Source organism: Cryptomeria japonica, chromosome 9 (assembly GCF_030272615.1).
Source record: "Cryptomeria japonica chromosome 9, Sugi_1.0, whole genome shotgun sequence".
In the NCBI taxonomy this organism is placed as follows: domain Eukaryota; kingdom Viridiplantae; phylum Streptophyta; class Pinopsida; order Cupressales; family Cupressaceae; genus Cryptomeria; species Cryptomeria japonica.
This window is the reverse complement of record NC_081413.1, coordinates 528,956,277-528,972,812: the sequence shown is the minus strand read 5'-3', so window position 1 is coordinate 528,972,812 and position 16,536 is coordinate 528,956,277. Positions and strand designations below refer to the sequence as shown.

Below are 16,536 nucleotides of genomic sequence, written 5' to 3'. Positions count from 1 at the left end.
GAAACAAATCAACAAGTTTCTTGTGGCATTACTTGCATGTGTCACAGCTGTACTCACCTACTCATTCTACTATCTTTTGTGATTTGAGCAGAAGGGCATCAGGCACCAAAATGTGCACTTTGAAATGATACTACTGTTACATCAGATTGCTTCATACAAGAAGTTACAAGTAGCTATTCAACATTGCAAATTTTAATCTGACGTTTAAATTCAAAAGACTAACATTTCCAACATAAGAAAAAAAATTAAACCAATTACTGACATAAAGATCAACAGTTAATGAGAACATTCTAGAATCTAAGCTCCCATGTATAGGTGAAGACTCCAAACAAATCACTTTGTAAAAGAAAATTACAATTTTAAACTTCAACAACTCATAAACATGAATCACCGTCTTATGGAAACATTCTTATAGTCCAGAGAATGCATTGACACATAAATTAATAATGAAAAGGCAAGGCATCTATAAAATCAAAGTCGATGTTCAAATGCTCAAGTTGTTGTAGTATAATGGTAAAGTGTTGTATCCATAAAGAGTGACTTTTAAGTTCAAATCCCCAAATCACAATATGGTAACCCACAACCTGACAGACACATGCATGTAATAGCACATCTAAAACTAGTGCATGTTCATCCCTAGAACCGCTCTGGGCCTGGTCATGTTCACAGTCAACCAAAAGGATTCAATGTCAAAGCACTTGCAAGGAAATGTTCCTCCAGATCAACGTAATCAAAACAAATGCACCATAACAGTGGCAGAATTTCTCAGATCAATTTTTTAGTTCAACATCATGATCATAAAAGCACTTTAAAATTTATACAAACAAATCATACTTGATTTAGAAAAACTCTCAAGATATGAACCTATCATTGATGAGAAGTCAAATAATACACCATATGATGCACTAATACTTAAAAGTGAACAGTTAGAACACCTATGCAATCATATTCATATTTCAATGCTTCATAAATATATATTACCGCAGTGTCAACAAGACCTTCACGACCACCCATGGTGTGAAAGAAAAACTCTGTTGCTGTTAATCCAGAATAGAATGAATTTGCAACGAAACCTTTGGCCTAAAAAAGCAAAGCACAGAAGACAATTCAGTACAATATGTGTCAAATATTCTCCCTACAAAGAAAAAGGTAAACTGAAATCAAACATTTCGCAGAGATTGTAAAGGAAGGTAAACTAACGCAACCAAAACAAGCTATGGTATAAATGTTGTACTTGGCTATTCAAATAAATCATACACAGTAATTCTACATAGCACAGAGAAAATGTCTAACAATCCATTATAAAATTCAAAGACAACTCACTGCTGGTGTTTTGTCATTTCTTGGAAAGTGTGGAAGACTGCGGTCAATGAAACCATTTGGTGCTCGACGACCTCCAACAGATTGTTGTCCAACACAAGCAATCATCTGACTGATGTTAATAGGTGAACCCTTGGACCCACATAGAGACATAATCAAAGGACTGTTTCGCCAATGCAACTCCTTGAGACAAATCTGAACAACATAGCTTACTATAAGCAAGTTCTTTTATCTTTACAATGCCCCTCATGAATAAGAAATAAACCACAAAAAAGGTAGACAATAGTTTATGGCATGCACATCCAAATGGACTATAAAAAGTATTATCTAAGAACTGACATGATAATAATTTAAATACATATGACATTGAATAGCATTTGGCAAAGAAGAAAACTATAATATCACTCTAAATACTGATTTCTAAATAAAATTGCATGGTCAGAGTTAACCTCACATTCAGCTAAATATGTAAGGAAAGTGCAAATCTCACTGTCACTGGCTGTGGTCACAATTACATTATCTGACTATATGGTAATAATATACTAATTAAAAGGTTAGGTGGATATGATGCTTGTCTGTTAAGACTTTGTAAAGATGCATGGAGAGGAAAACAAGTTTGAATCAGTGGTAGAAACCTTCAAGCATTGCTAAAAGTAAATCTGTCTTCACAGACATGAACATAATTATTGTTTTGTTACATAATTCAAGGCTCAATAGAAATATTTTAATAGTTTTTTAATCTTTGTGGTTATATCCCATGTTCACAAATAATCTCAGATCCACTAGAATCCATTATTAGCATTTAAGGACAGTTAAGATCATCCATACAATCAGCACAAGTGACCAATCATGGGCACAGATAAGATAGAGAAACCCATAAGTATAGAGAAAAAAATACAAGAAAAAAAATTAAGAGGGATCCTCAATTACAATCAAATTTTTAGTTATTGCAAGCTATTATGTGATTACAGATGTAAAGTTTCATGATAGTGTAATATGTCATGCAGGTGAAAATAAGGTGTCATGCAGGGATGTGAAAAACGGGAATGTATTATTTTCTGTATAGAATTAAATACTTGCACATAAAAGTAAGCTTCTGAGCTTTCACATGTCTTTTTCTACTTTCAGAGATAAGAATGGTATACTGTTTTTTCCAAGGTCTCAGAACCAATTTATGCTCTGCGTCAATTTTCATTCCTATTCTGAGGGTCAAATACTGAAATATCCTATTGTCTAAATTTTGATGGAATTAATGAATTTGTTTAGATATATGCTTGGTGTTTATTTCGTGTCTTGAATATTCTTGTGCATGCAATGATAAGAACGTGCAATAAATGAAAATAACCTATGTTACCCCAAGTTTCCAGGACGGGGACGGCAGGGGACGGGGGTACGTGTTTCCGGGACGGTGATTTTTTTTGCCAATTTTGGGGACGGCTAGGGGACGGCAAAGGGGACAACTATATAAAAGTAGGGAAAATTAAAATATATAGGGAAATTTTAAATATTCCTATGAAAACATGGATAAAACATGCACATATCCATTATAGAACCTTAACATATAAGAACTAGTAGAGTTCTTATGGCAAATTTGTGTTAAATTGAGAGTCAAAGTCAAATTGCTTATAGAATTCATTGTCAAAATTTATTGTCTATATGCAGAATTTATGGGGACGTCCCCTTGGAGTCCCCTGTCCCCGGGACAGAGACGGCTGAAAAAAATACCGGGGACGCATCCCCGGGTAACATAGAAAATAACAGAATTTCCATAAGGGAACTGTAAACCCTTGTATTGGAATGGTGAATTTTGGCACTTATTACAATAGCATTTGATGCTGCAATTACTCAGAAATTTACAAACAGTACATGCAACACATACCCAATTCTGCAGTCATTTCCAAACATGCCCTACAAGAAGTCACCCAAGCTAGAAATATCATATAAATTCATGTAGCCTTCAACCTGCAACATAGCTCCATTATTGTATCCAAGCCCTAGCTGGAACTTCCACAAATCTGTTCAAAACTTTGCAATAAGCTCAATGATGAACTCTGAATGAATCCACCTCACAAGTAGAGTTGGGTTTCTATCCAACAACCTACAAATCTCCAAGGGGTTTCGTCCTCAGAAATGGCTGTCACTGTCACACCAGCAACTACAGAGAAATATCAAGTATCAAACAATTACATAGTATCCCCCTTGGAGAAGGACAAGGCTCCTTTATAAAGACTTCCCAAACCGTTGGTGAGCTTCCACTCTCAATGTGGGATTAAAATCACTTTATTTTATTTACTCCTTATAAAGTCACATTTTATAAATAAAGTCACTTTACTTTTATAATTTTATTTTATAACATTAAGTAACTTTTCTCACCAAATAATAATAGAAGATCCCATAAAATAATACTCCACCTTTTATTTCTCCACCGATAGAAATTAATGACGTGAATAGCATATCATCCCTTATATCTCCTAATTAGCCTATTAGGATGACATGAAATAAGCTAATCAACTCTCATGTGGTCACTGAGGAGAAGGGGTCATTACACATACAAAAAGATGCAGAGAAAGTGGTGCAAGCATCACAAATTTTGATGTCATAAATTTTTGGTACAATATGATATCTATTATGAGTCCCATCTTCAAATTGTTGCAAGGCATGCGCCCTTGGTCTCCTTGTGTTGTACAGCTCAATGCTCAGGTTTGTGACATGGCTTAGCCGTCTCCTATGGAGTCATTGACTATCATGGTTATATTGAGCATTAACAAGTCGATCTTTTGGTGCAACAGCAACCGTGTTTCTAACAAGTGGTGTCAGAGCCTAGGTCACAAGTTCAAACCCTCACTTCTGCTGGAGGGGGGGATTGTTGCAAGGTGTGCGCCCTTGGTCTCCTTGTGTTGTGCAGCACAGTGCTCGAGTTTGTGACATGGCTTAACTACCTCCCGTGGATTCATAAACTATCATGGTTGTATTGAACATTAACAGGTCAATCTTTTGGTAGAACAGCAACCGTGTTTCTAACACATACTTCATATCCAATTTATCAACAAATGGCAAATATCTCTGTTCTGCTGAGAAAATTAAGTTTCTTTCCTGGATTTTCAAGCATGCATCTGATATTCACAGCTGTCCTGGTATAAAGGAAATAAATGGTTGAAAATATAAGTAATACAATCTTGAAGCAGTACTGTAGTGCACAAGTATTCTAGATATTCATGTGAAGGAATACATAAAACTAAGTTCAGTATTATGGCAATACTATATAGAAACACAATAACTCAATGGCCAGTATTCATCACAATTAGGTAACACATGAAAAAAAAAAGTCAAGAATACAAAATGTGTGAAGGGTTATAATTATGCTGCCCACAAATTTGTTATTGAAGTTCTGATATTCTTTTTGGAGATAAAATCAGCACTAGTTAAATTTTCTATTCAATTTTATCTGTGCCTGCTAGTCAGCATTGTAAAAGCACAAACTAGATTTGAAGTCTAGCCTACTGAAATATTTGACATGTTGAAGCTGATCCAACAACTCATCCACCAATGGAATAGAGTAGCTGGGATTGGTGGTTATCTTATTTAAAGCTATATAATCAATACGCATCCTCTATGAACCATCATATTTAGTTAGGCATTATAATAAAAGGAGAGCAACATCGACAAGTGCTAGTATAGACTACACCATGATCTAACTAACTTCTAGTGAGCTTAGGATTGCTGCACTTTGAGGTCAGTGTACTGCTGATTTTACTTTTTAACTGAAAGTCAAAAACTTTGTATTAATAAAGGAAAATATATATTTCATGCTTTGTGGGAATGATGCATATAAAGTCTTCAGTGTGACACAAGCAATAGAGCATAGCACAGCACAGCAGTGAAGCAAAAAGAAGCATATGAGTTGGCTATTAAAATTTAAAACTAGTACAAAGCATACTGTAAGAGTTATTACATCAACAATATATGTACCAGATAAACAATATATTTTCTGTTTCATGTCATAGCTTGTAAACAACATATCCAACATGCTGAATAATTACTTTTGAAGAAGTTCCTTACCATTTTGGGAAAATGGATACATTCTGCTAGCTCCAACTCGTACTTGTTCAGGGGAATTGAGCTCCACTGTTTATCATTTGCATGCATTAACCTATGGGCATGTTTGGTGGCTAAATCCCTATTGAAATGAATTATTTGTATACCAAGGCCTCCTTCAGAGATTGCTCTGGTCATTTGTACTAAACCACAAAGGGCACTTAAATTGTTTGTCTTCCTCTCACCACAAAAGTGACTGAGAATGAATTTGCATTTTTTAAAGTCACAGCTAATGATAAGAGAGTGACGAGGAAGAATAGAATTTGCTGATTTTTCTCCAAATGGAATGTAGAAAAAAAATTAACCCTTATATGCCACAAAATGGAGTTATGAAGAGGAGAAATTGAGTGGTGATGGAAATGGCTAGATGTATGCTATGGGCTAAAAGAGCATTCCTATAAAATTTTGGGCAGAAATGGTAAATGCAGTTGTTCAACCTTATATAAGGCAATGTAGAGGGCAACAACACAAAAGGCCTGATCAGCTAACAAAAAAAAACAAGTAAAGTTCCTTATAACCTTTGGTTGTACAACATGAGTTCATGTTCCGAAGAATTTTGTAATAAATTTCAAAGTATAGGAAGTTTACATTTGTTGACTATACAAAGTTCAAACCATAGTAGTAAAAATCTTTCTTGGGAATAAATCAGTAAACCAAAAGATAAATAGTTTTTCAAATTGGGTTAGGGTTGGGGAAAAAATAAACACAGAAAATATAAAAGTAAAAAAAAAAAAGAAAACCCAGAAAGTCAAAAAAGATTCACCAGAAATTTGCAATTTTATAAGAAAAAATTGCCAAAAAAAAAAGTCTTGAATCAGGTTGACTGAGTAAATCATGTAAATATTGGTATCCAGATTGAGCACCGATATTGGCACCCAGGTTGAGCACTGATCAATATTTGACTGAGCATTAGAAATACAAACCAATCAAAAGCACATAGATTCATTGATATGTCCACAAGAAAGGTAACAATTAGTAGAGATGATTTTAATGAGTGTGATGATCTTTGCATTTCTGATATTCAGTCAAATCCAGCTAAACTATCAGATTTAGTGTGTATTTTAAATCTAATAGTCTGGCTTTGGTTAGTACTCAATGTGTGCAAGAGGTTCAGGAAGATGTTGAAGTCCAAATGTCTGCTAGAGAGGCTGATATGGAAAATGCTTTCCTTTCTGTACACATGGGTAATCATGTTGATTTAGATCGATTCGATCTAATAATACAAAGACACCATCTGACAAGGTTGCAAAAATAGGTGGTATCAATTAGGCACAATGTTGATCATTGGAAAGAAGCAAAAATAAACCTCAAATAAAAGACACATTAGATTTTGGAAATTGGCATGGTGTTACTGACAAATTTCAGCTATCTGACTATACAGATATAGACTGGGGATGATCAGTGATGCAGAAGGCAGCAATAGGATATATTTGCAGCCTTCAAACAAGTGCAATATCCTAGAAAGCAAGAAACAACGGACTTGTTGGGTCCCAAAACCACTACTCCACTTCCTAGAACCGAATCTCACTCACAAGGCCAGGGTTGTTATCATGCAACTGAAATCAGCTCATCAACAAACCGTAGAGGGTGGGAGTTCAACTCTATGAGAGTGGGTTGTGCATCCTATGCTTCAAGCTCAGCTAAGACTCAAGAGGGTATTAAGTATTGAAATCACACAAAATGGACATTTACAAACTAACGGTAGCCAAACCCAACTTGGTAACTTAGCCCCAAAGACTATCTCTGGACCAAGAATAATTGGCTGCCTCAATAACTATAATGTCCCCTTCCTAATTTGCCCTAGAATTTTCCCTAGAATCATAATTACAACAAATTTGGGTTAGAGTTACATCTTACCAAGTAATATATCTCTTTAAATAGTGTGATTTTGAATTTGAATCCTGCAATCATAAGACAACAAGCATATACATACATATATATTCAAACATCCAATTATTAGGGTTAGACAAGGTCACATCATACTTATATATTATCAATAATAATATACAAGCGCATTAGGGTTTGGAGGAAGAAACATGATAGATCCACCCAAAGCCATTTCTACACTAAGCCCAAGAGCAGAGTGAATGCCAGAGCCCTCTTGACCTTAGTGGGTAGTCAATAAAAACATCCACCGAGTTGGTCTACTTAATGAGTTGTTTGTACTTGCTTTCCCTATCAATGTATCATCCTCCCAACAACAAGTGCGATCATTGCAGAGTTGGGCAAGGGGGTTTCTTGGTTGTTCTATCTAAGCCCAAGAGCGAATTGATACCAGAGCCTTCTTGGCCCTAGAAGCGAATTGATGTATTTGTTGTTGGATGACTAAAGGTTCGATCTAGATTTCCTTTCTTTATTAGAATTAGTTCTTCTTTGATCTAATGAACGTCTTCTTGGATGTGATTCCTGCTCTCTATCTTATGGAAATGATTCATCTTGTTGATTCCCTTCCTAATTTAATTGCTTACTCTTTTTATACCTTCATATCTCATCGAGGAGACACCTCTCTTTGGAAAGAGATGTCAATTCAAATGGTTCATGTCTCCTCATTGCTGTCTTATTATTCAAATCAGATCTGCACTTCGGATTATTCATTACAATGCTCATTTTCTATTCCCCAAGTTGATCTCCCTTGGACATATTCTTAAAATGAAATCTTCTCCCCTTTATATCTTCCCTTATGAGGGAGAGTCACACCTCTTCATCATATTTGCCCTTTGCAAGGGTCACAACCTTTAATAATTATCACCCTTTGAAAAAGTTACAACCCTTCATCATTTCTACCCATTCCTTTCTACTTCCATTAATCCCTCCTTGTTTCACATGCTCCCTTCTATCTTCTTCCTCCCCCCATTCTCCTTTCAAATGAGCTTCTCTTCTCCCATTTATATCTCATGTTTGAGAAAATCACAACTTTTCATTTCATGCCTTTTGACCATTCATTAAACATAATAAAAAATTTATTGTATTTTAATTTTATTGTTCTGTATTTTAGTTTTAATCATATTTTTATTCATTTGTTTTTTAATTTTATTATTATTATTTATAATTAAATCCTATTCAAAGAGGGGGCATTAAAGTCCACCTTGCCCAAGATTGCGTGTCCTCAAGCAATGTAGGTTTTTTATTTTGTCAAACTAAGTCATCTACCAATGAGGGTCCCCCAAATCAACCTTTGGGAGTTTGTAATCTTTCTTGTGATGTAATTAGCTTCTTTTGTAGACTCTAAGATAATTTAGGAATTGAAGGATCTACCCCAAGTGATGTTTCTTTCATTATCTTGGTCATGCCAGCTTGTGCTAACATGATAGACATGCTGAAAATACATCAAGTCTAACCCAAACGCAGAGCATACACATGAAAACATGAAGAATACATGGATTTATGTAAACACTGGGCATACACGCAAATACATGTATTGTTAGATTCCTTCTCATTGACTAGAATGATTCCTTGATTCATCTTTACCCTATACGATGGTAGGATCATTCTCTCATACCATTTGTAATGTTCCCTTTCTCATTTGCCGTAGAATTGCAATTGCAACAAATTAGGGTTAGGGTTACATCTTACAAGTAAAATTTCTCTTTAAATAATGTGATTTTAAATTTGAATCCTGCAATCATAAGATAAGAAACATATACATAAATACATATTCAAACTTCCAATTTTTAGGGTTAGGCAGGGTCACGTCATACTTATATATTATCAATAATATTATACAAGCACAATAGGGTTTGGAGGAAGAAACATGATAGATCTGCCCAAAGCCATTTCTACACTAAGCCATTTATATAGGCTCGTGTGGCTTTGATGTTTGCTGGTAATCCAAGGGGACTTCCATTTGGATCATTCTTAAACTTCTTTGTTGTGGCTAGAACTTCATCATCAGATATAGCAGTTTTGTGATACTTTTGCCTTGAACGAACTAAACTGGAATAAACTAAAATTAAAGGGGAAAGGGTTCAAGGAGCCTAAGCTAAATCTAAGAGCTTAATAGATAGCAAGGCTTCGAATAAGATCAACCACACTTCACTTTGCCACTAGAAGACAACTACATGAAGCGGGTGCAATCTTCAAAAGTTGTGTTTCAAAGATTCCAAACCGTTGATGAACGCCATCAAAGAACAATGTTCATCCAATGATTCGGGTTAAGCATACACATAAAAATAGCTCAGTCCAACCTTGCACTGTTGATAGAAATCATCTACCCACAAAAGGTATGAGTATTCGATTTTCACCTTAAAATATTACAATCAACTTTGTTCATCTAACTGCTTGGAAAATAAAATTCTACTCTAAATGAGGAAGGTGAAACTGTACAAGTTTTGAAAAATAACTTAAGTGGACACCATCAGAGAACAATGTTTCACTATTATTATCTCGGTAACTTATCACAACAATTTCATACAAATCTCCCTGCTTTACAAATGAAGGGGTGACCCCCTTATATAGGCCTCAAGCCTTGATAACATGCAAACCCTAATTAGGGTTTGTCCCAAAAGATTCCACACACATGATGCAGCAAGATAGGAATAAACATTAATAACCCAAAATACCCATTATCAATTAATTCCTTTCCACTAAAAATGGTGTTCACTATGCATTAAATGCACCACTATGCAAAAATCGCCCATAATGCTCTGAATGCTCCACCATCTCCAAAATCGGCCATATGCAATAAATACTCCATTATCTCGCCATGCATTGACTCAGTCGCCACTTGGTCAAACATTCCAGCAATGAGTGTGCCATCATGCAATCAATAGATTCTCGTCCAAAAATGGACGACCATCATCTCGTTCATTTATGGTGAATGCAAAGAATCAGGCGGTGACAGCTTTCGGCTCTCCTGTGGAGACATTTGGCACAGTCTCCATCTGAAATTCTAGAAATGAAATATCCCCTTCACACTTGACCATCTTGGAAGAATTTCAACAGTTTTGTCCACTTTTGAAGGAATCTTGCACATCTGGAATTCTTGGAGAGAGGAAATCCTTGAAGAGAATTTTTTATCCGGGAAGAATTTTTTTGTGTTTTTTAGTTCATCTTGTTCAGAGGGAGATTTTTGACGAATCAATCACTTTTCCTATTTTTTAGGAATTTTTCCATTCTAACCTCCGAAATTCAAGGGAGAGAAGATTCTCTCTCTTAGTCAATTTTTCCTGTGCCTTGGAATTTCATGTCTTGGGCGAATTTTCTTCCTAAGGAAGGAATTTTTCAACTTTTTCCCTTGTCATGGATTCTTTTATCCTTGGGACGAAATTTTGAAATCTTGGCATTATCCCTCCTGAATCTTGATTTGCATTCCTTTTCCAACCTGGGCACTAAATCACCATGATGTAGGAATTTTGCTTCGAGAAAAAAATTCCTCCTATACCTTACTTTGGCGCTCTTACCAAGACTTGGGCAACATTTTGACTGTGGAGGAATTCATGTCATGGAGAAGAATTCCTCCATGACCTCATTCTAGCGCTCCTCAGTCCTGGGTGCTTATTCCTTATGCTACAAGAAAAACATGTTAAGGAGGAAATTCCTCCATCACCCTACTCTAGTGCTCTTCACCTGGTTTGGGCGGCATTTTGATGTTGTGGAGGATTTTTTGATATTTGTGGAAATTCTTCCATGGGATCTCTTTACAACCCTACTTCAACTTTGGACGGATTTTCTCTATGGAGGAGGCTAAAATGTTTTAGAGGAAAATTCTTTTGCACCCCTGATTTGGCGCCCATGCACATGCTAGGGCGGAATTCGCACCTCATGAAGGAATTCTTCCTTGGGAGGAAATTCCTTCTCCTTGCCATTTTGGCGCTCATCTTCAAGACTGGGCGCTAGAAGCATGTTCAGTAGGAATTTGGGCTTTGAGGAAATTTTCCTCCACAACCCCATTTTGGTGTTATGTCTCCTTGCTTGGGTGCTGAAACCATCCTAGGAAGGATTCTTTGACTTGGAGGAAAATTCCTCCATACCCCTTGTTTGGCACCCTTCACCAACTTGGAGCGCTATTTGCATGTTGAGGAGGATTTTGACTTGGTTTCAGAAATTCCTCCTTGTGCTCAATTTGGCGCCTATTCCATATTTGAAGTGCATTTTTGCCATGGTAAGAATTTTTCAATTTCTTCCTAGACTTGGCCATTTTCTTGTTCTTTCCAGATTTGGATGCCGCATTGAGAATGAAGTGGATTTTCATGCCTTATAAGATTTTTTTCATGTTTTTTTCCACTTCAGAAAAGAATTTCACACTTAGCCATTTCTCTGATCAACTATCTACTTTTTCAACATTTCCGAATTTAGCCATGGATTTTCAGGAATGCTCTATCTTCAGTGTCGTGACCTTGGCCCAAGGTGGACCTGCCAAAAATAGACTTACTAAAAAATAGTAAGTACTTCAAAATGTCAAAATTAGGGCAAACTAGGATAGGAAGACACTTACTAAAAATAGAAACTTACTAAAAAATAGAAACTGCTAAAAATAGTAAGTTTGATTTTTGGCCAAATAAAGATGATCCGGGATGTAGGGAAACTTACTAAAAATAGTAAGTTCTCAAAATTCACTCAAATTTCACTAGTAGCTTCCTTGAAGGACTTTGACTTCATTGCAATTCTCAAATTTTCCAAAACCCTAAGGAAAAGACCTCAAACCCAAGTCTATAGAGAAAAACCCTAAAATAAACGAAATGAGTTCCAAACTTAGCCAAATTTGCTCAATCAACTTCCAGACTTGATCAAAATTCATCAAAAACACTTGCAGACCGAGGAGACTGAAGGGATTGCTATGAAAAAACCCAAAGAACCAAAACCAAAAGACCAAGAGGACCTAAAAAGTAGGTGGTCCCCATTTGCAATGGGGCGATGTGTGAAAATGTCACAACAGGTAGGTGACTCCATTACTACAAGCAAGTAGAGCAGGTCAGATAAGGAAAACATGCAATTAAGCCCAAAAAAACACCTAAAAACTCTTCTCACACTGAAACAAGCCAAAAAGAAATTTGGCATTAAAAACCTTGGACCCCTATAAGAGGATAGGAAACTATCGAAGATTGGGTCATCATCTACCTCAAGAATGCACAACAATCAAGACAACAAACCAAGCAAGAGAAGAAGACCTCGGGCCAAGAAGGCACAACATGTGCCAAGAAGGCAAAATAGAGAGTGTTGAAAGTCCGATGGCCTAAGGATGTAGAAAACTTGAACCTCTTCATTGACAATTAGAGCAAAACTAAGAATAGGAACCAACTAATAGTTTTAATGGTGCTAATAACCAAGGAATGACCAATAAACAACATTGAAAATGGCCAAGGCACTAAGACAAGAAAAGGTTGGGGACCAATGAGAGATAGAAATAAAAGAACCTATCAATTGTATCAACAATACCAAGAGCAACTGTCAACACCCATGGAGATTTTCAGAACCAACAAAAGCTCTCACCGAACATAACTTCTCCATTTTGACTTTAAATATGCCCAAATTTGATAGGGAGATTATAATGTCCCCATTTTTAGGGTCCTTTGCAATGAGGCTAATACTATTCTTCTAGGTTGGTATCAATTAGTTCAAGGAGGGGTTACATTGTTGCCAATGGGTTCAATGAAGTTGTTGGTATTGGACGACACTTTCTCGCGTGAATTTGGACAACCCGTCCAAGATTTGCTATTTTTAGTAAGTGTCAGTTTTGACACGCATTGGTCAGTTGGGAGTGTTCCTTTTCCCTTGGCGAGCACAATTCACAATTTTAGAAAGTTTCAGGGAGAGTTACTATTTATAGTTAGTGCTTGCCTGGCTTATCTTTCTAGGTTTTTCTAGATTTGTTCTCTTTAGTCCCCAGTGAACATTGCTATTTATAGTATGAGCTCATATAAAATTCAGTGATCACTTTACAGATTCAGTCAATCCTAGCAGCATTTCTATTTCGAGACAAACTGTGATTTCAATGCTAATGTTATTTTTGACCTCATTTGGCATTCTAAGGTTTTATTTATATAACATTAAAATACTTAAGTGAAATGATATATTTAACTTAAAGTTATTTAAATTATATAAAGTGAAATTATATTGGCACTTATGGAATTATAAGGTTTTAAATAATTTAATAAAAGTTTATGGAGATTGTGATGTCCCCTTATGGGACCCTCTTATATTCTAACCTAGAATCACAATTTTAGTGCATAGTAAATACAATAGAGGGACACTATTGTCAACTAAAGCTTGGTCTAGAACCTGCACAACAGGTTAGTCAAGATTTCCATTGTGCTATGATAGATCATATATTTAACATTCTTTATATATTGCCCAGTCTATATGAAGGATTCAAAAACCCTTTTCTCTCTCTACACCTGTCCCCATTATGGAGCTCAAGAAGAATCTCACAAGGCGCCTCGAGTCTATCCCTCTCCAACAAGCCCAAGAGCACCAAGGACCTTGTCAACTTGGCCTCTTGGCCCACACTCGGGGTCAGCATACCTACTAGAGCCTAGTGCTCTTGCTTCCTTGTATTCTCCCTCCATAATTGAAAGGTGAGATTGAAAGGTATTACAGATAACATCATATAATTTACTTAATCATCATATGAATGTTAATGTTATATAGCTTTAGTCAGATTCCTTCAGGCCGACATAAATGTCTAAGCGGCCTATCAGCCTTAGACATTTATGTACACCGATTTAAATAATATATTTCATGCCGAAATTCATATTTTATATTGGCAATTCAATGAAGCGGTTTGTTAATAAAACATAACTAATTATATAACCTGCCACCCTTGGAGAAAATCACATCGATTGGAGTAGAGCCAACTTTTGACAAGAAGACATGTTGCTTGGAATCGACGTGTTGCTTGAAGACACCCACGTATGGGTACATATAGATCGGTTCTCTCTCCCTCCAAAGGCATTGAATCAAATATACACCTTCAGCAGTTCGATAAGCATCTACAGCAGATCGAATACCATTCATAGCAATTTGTAAATCATAGCAATTTGTAAAATCATAGCAGTTTGCATCATACATTCAGCAGTTCGTGAATCATCTTAGAAGGATAGACACTCAGCAGATTGCATTTCATTTAATGAGAATTGCATCTTTCATCTAGCTTCAAGGAGTTAAGAGGTTTTTGTAAAAGACATCTTGATATCTTGTCTGATATAATAAAAGACATTTGTTGTTGGGTTTTCACCTTCAAGTTCGAAGGTTTTCCCAAGGTACATGTTGTGCATTATTGATTGAATTATCTTCTATCTAATTTGATTGTTAAGCTTAACATGGTATCGGAGCCATGGTGAAGTAGATCGTGATCAGATTTTTCTATAAGCAGCGATTTATTCTCATTCTAAGGAGTAGTTTCTTGCAAGTGAAAATGGTGAATGGACTTAAGGTCAAGGATAGACTTTAAGACGCATCAAACTTCACTTCATGGAAGTTTAGAGTACTTATTGCACTTGAAGAAAATGATCTTCTTCAGTTTGTGGAGGAAAAAGACTTATCTGAGCCAAAAGATCAAGAGGAGAAGCTTCAATTCAAGAAGAATGCCATAAAAACGAAAAATATATTGATTGACTCCATGAGGGATCACTTAGTGCCTCTCATTTCCAAGATGACAATTGCAAGAGATATGTTCAAGACCTTGGAAGGCCTATATGAGATCAACAACACAAGTAGGGCTCTTGCATTGAGGCAAAAACATCATCAAGTCAAAATGGTGAAAGGAGAATCAGTCATGTCATTCTTCATGAAGATCTCAAAACTAAGGGATCAACTAAGTGCTATTTGAGATCTAGTGGTTGATAAAAATCTTGTCATGTTGGCATTGAATGGCCTTCCTCATTCTTGGGAGCCATTTATTCAAACTATAAGTGGGAGATCCAAATTGCCTAAGTTTGATCGTCTTCATGCGGATTGCATCCAAGAAGAATCTAGATTGGCTGCCAGGGGAATTGTCAAAGGTTCTCAAAATGAAGACACTCATGTTCTTGCCACTCAATCTACCAAGAAAGGAAGAAATTGGAAGAAGGGCAACTTCAAGAGGAATAGAGATCAAAGATCAAATTCTACACCTGATTCAGAGAAGAAGAAGAAAGATCTCTCTCACATTTAGTGCTTTAGATGTGACAAGTTTGGTCACTATGCAAGAGATTGTTTGACAAGGCCTAAGAAACAAATGGCAAACATTAATGAAGTCTCAACTCAAAACGAAACAGAAGACAACTCTAATGGATTCCTCTTCATATTTGCCTTATCAAGTAATGTTCCCATAGATAGTGACACTTGGATAATTGATAGTGGAGCTTCTCGACACATCACAGGCTATCGAGAACATCTTTCAGATTTGGTGGAAAAGGAGTCTAATCTCCAAGTGATCATTGGAGATGATGCACGCTATTCAATGAAAGGATTTAGTGCTACATCACTCAACCTAGAATCTATAATTTCTCTTCATCTAAGTGATGTCTTATTCACGCCAGGAATCAAGAGGAATCTTATATCTATTTCAACCTTCGAGGATAAAGGTCATCAAATAGCATTTTCAAAAGGGAGAGTTCTTGCATGGCCAAAGAACTCTAGCATCAAGACTGCACGTGTGATTGGGAATCGACGTGAGAGTTTGTAAAAGCTTTCCACTCATCCAATTCAAGCTCTTCTACATGACTCTTCTAGCTCCAGCGAACTATGGCATAGAAGACTTGGGCATCTACATTTCAGGGCTCTTCCATCATTGGAGAAGATGGTTAAAGGTATTCCTAAACTTAATCATGTACATGATGGTACTTGTAAAGGTTGTGCTATGGGTAAAAATACTAAGAGTCCATTTCATAGCAGTGAAAGTAGGTCAAAAGAAATTTTATATCTTGTACATTATGATTTATGTGGTCCAATGTCAATAGCATCCCTAAGTTGATTTTTGTATTATGTAACTTTCATAGATGACTACTCTAGGAAGACTTGGACTTATTTCTTAAGGTCTAAAGAGTCTGATGAAGTCCTAGGTAGATTTAAAGAGTTTAAGGCTCAAGTAGAATACACCTCTGGTAGCTTTCGTGATTTTTGCATTGAGACAGGAATCAAGAGGGAGTTTGTGTCCCTTACAACCCACAGCAAAATGGGGTTGCAGAAAGAAAGAATGGATCC

At 36.3% G+C, this 16,536-nt stretch overlaps 1 protein-coding gene across 11 annotated transcripts in view; it reads right to left on the bottom strand.

Moving 5' to 3' along the window:
• The window catches only part of LOC131077053 (DNA-directed RNA polymerase III subunit 1), a 275,512-nt gene that overhangs the window by 127,717 nt on the left and 131,259 nt on the right, over positions 1 to 16,536 (bottom strand). For all 11 annotated transcript variants that reach the window (XM_058014439.2, XM_058014440.2, XM_058014431.1 and 8 more), the window contains 2 exons: positions 1,324 to 1,515; positions 982 to 1,080 (listed from right to left, as the gene is read on the bottom strand). In XM_058014439.2, coding sequence (XP_057870422.1) covers positions 982 to 1,080; positions 1,324 to 1,515 — 291 coding nt within the window. The remainder of the gene's footprint in view (positions 1 to 981; positions 1,081 to 1,323; positions 1,516 to 16,536) is intronic.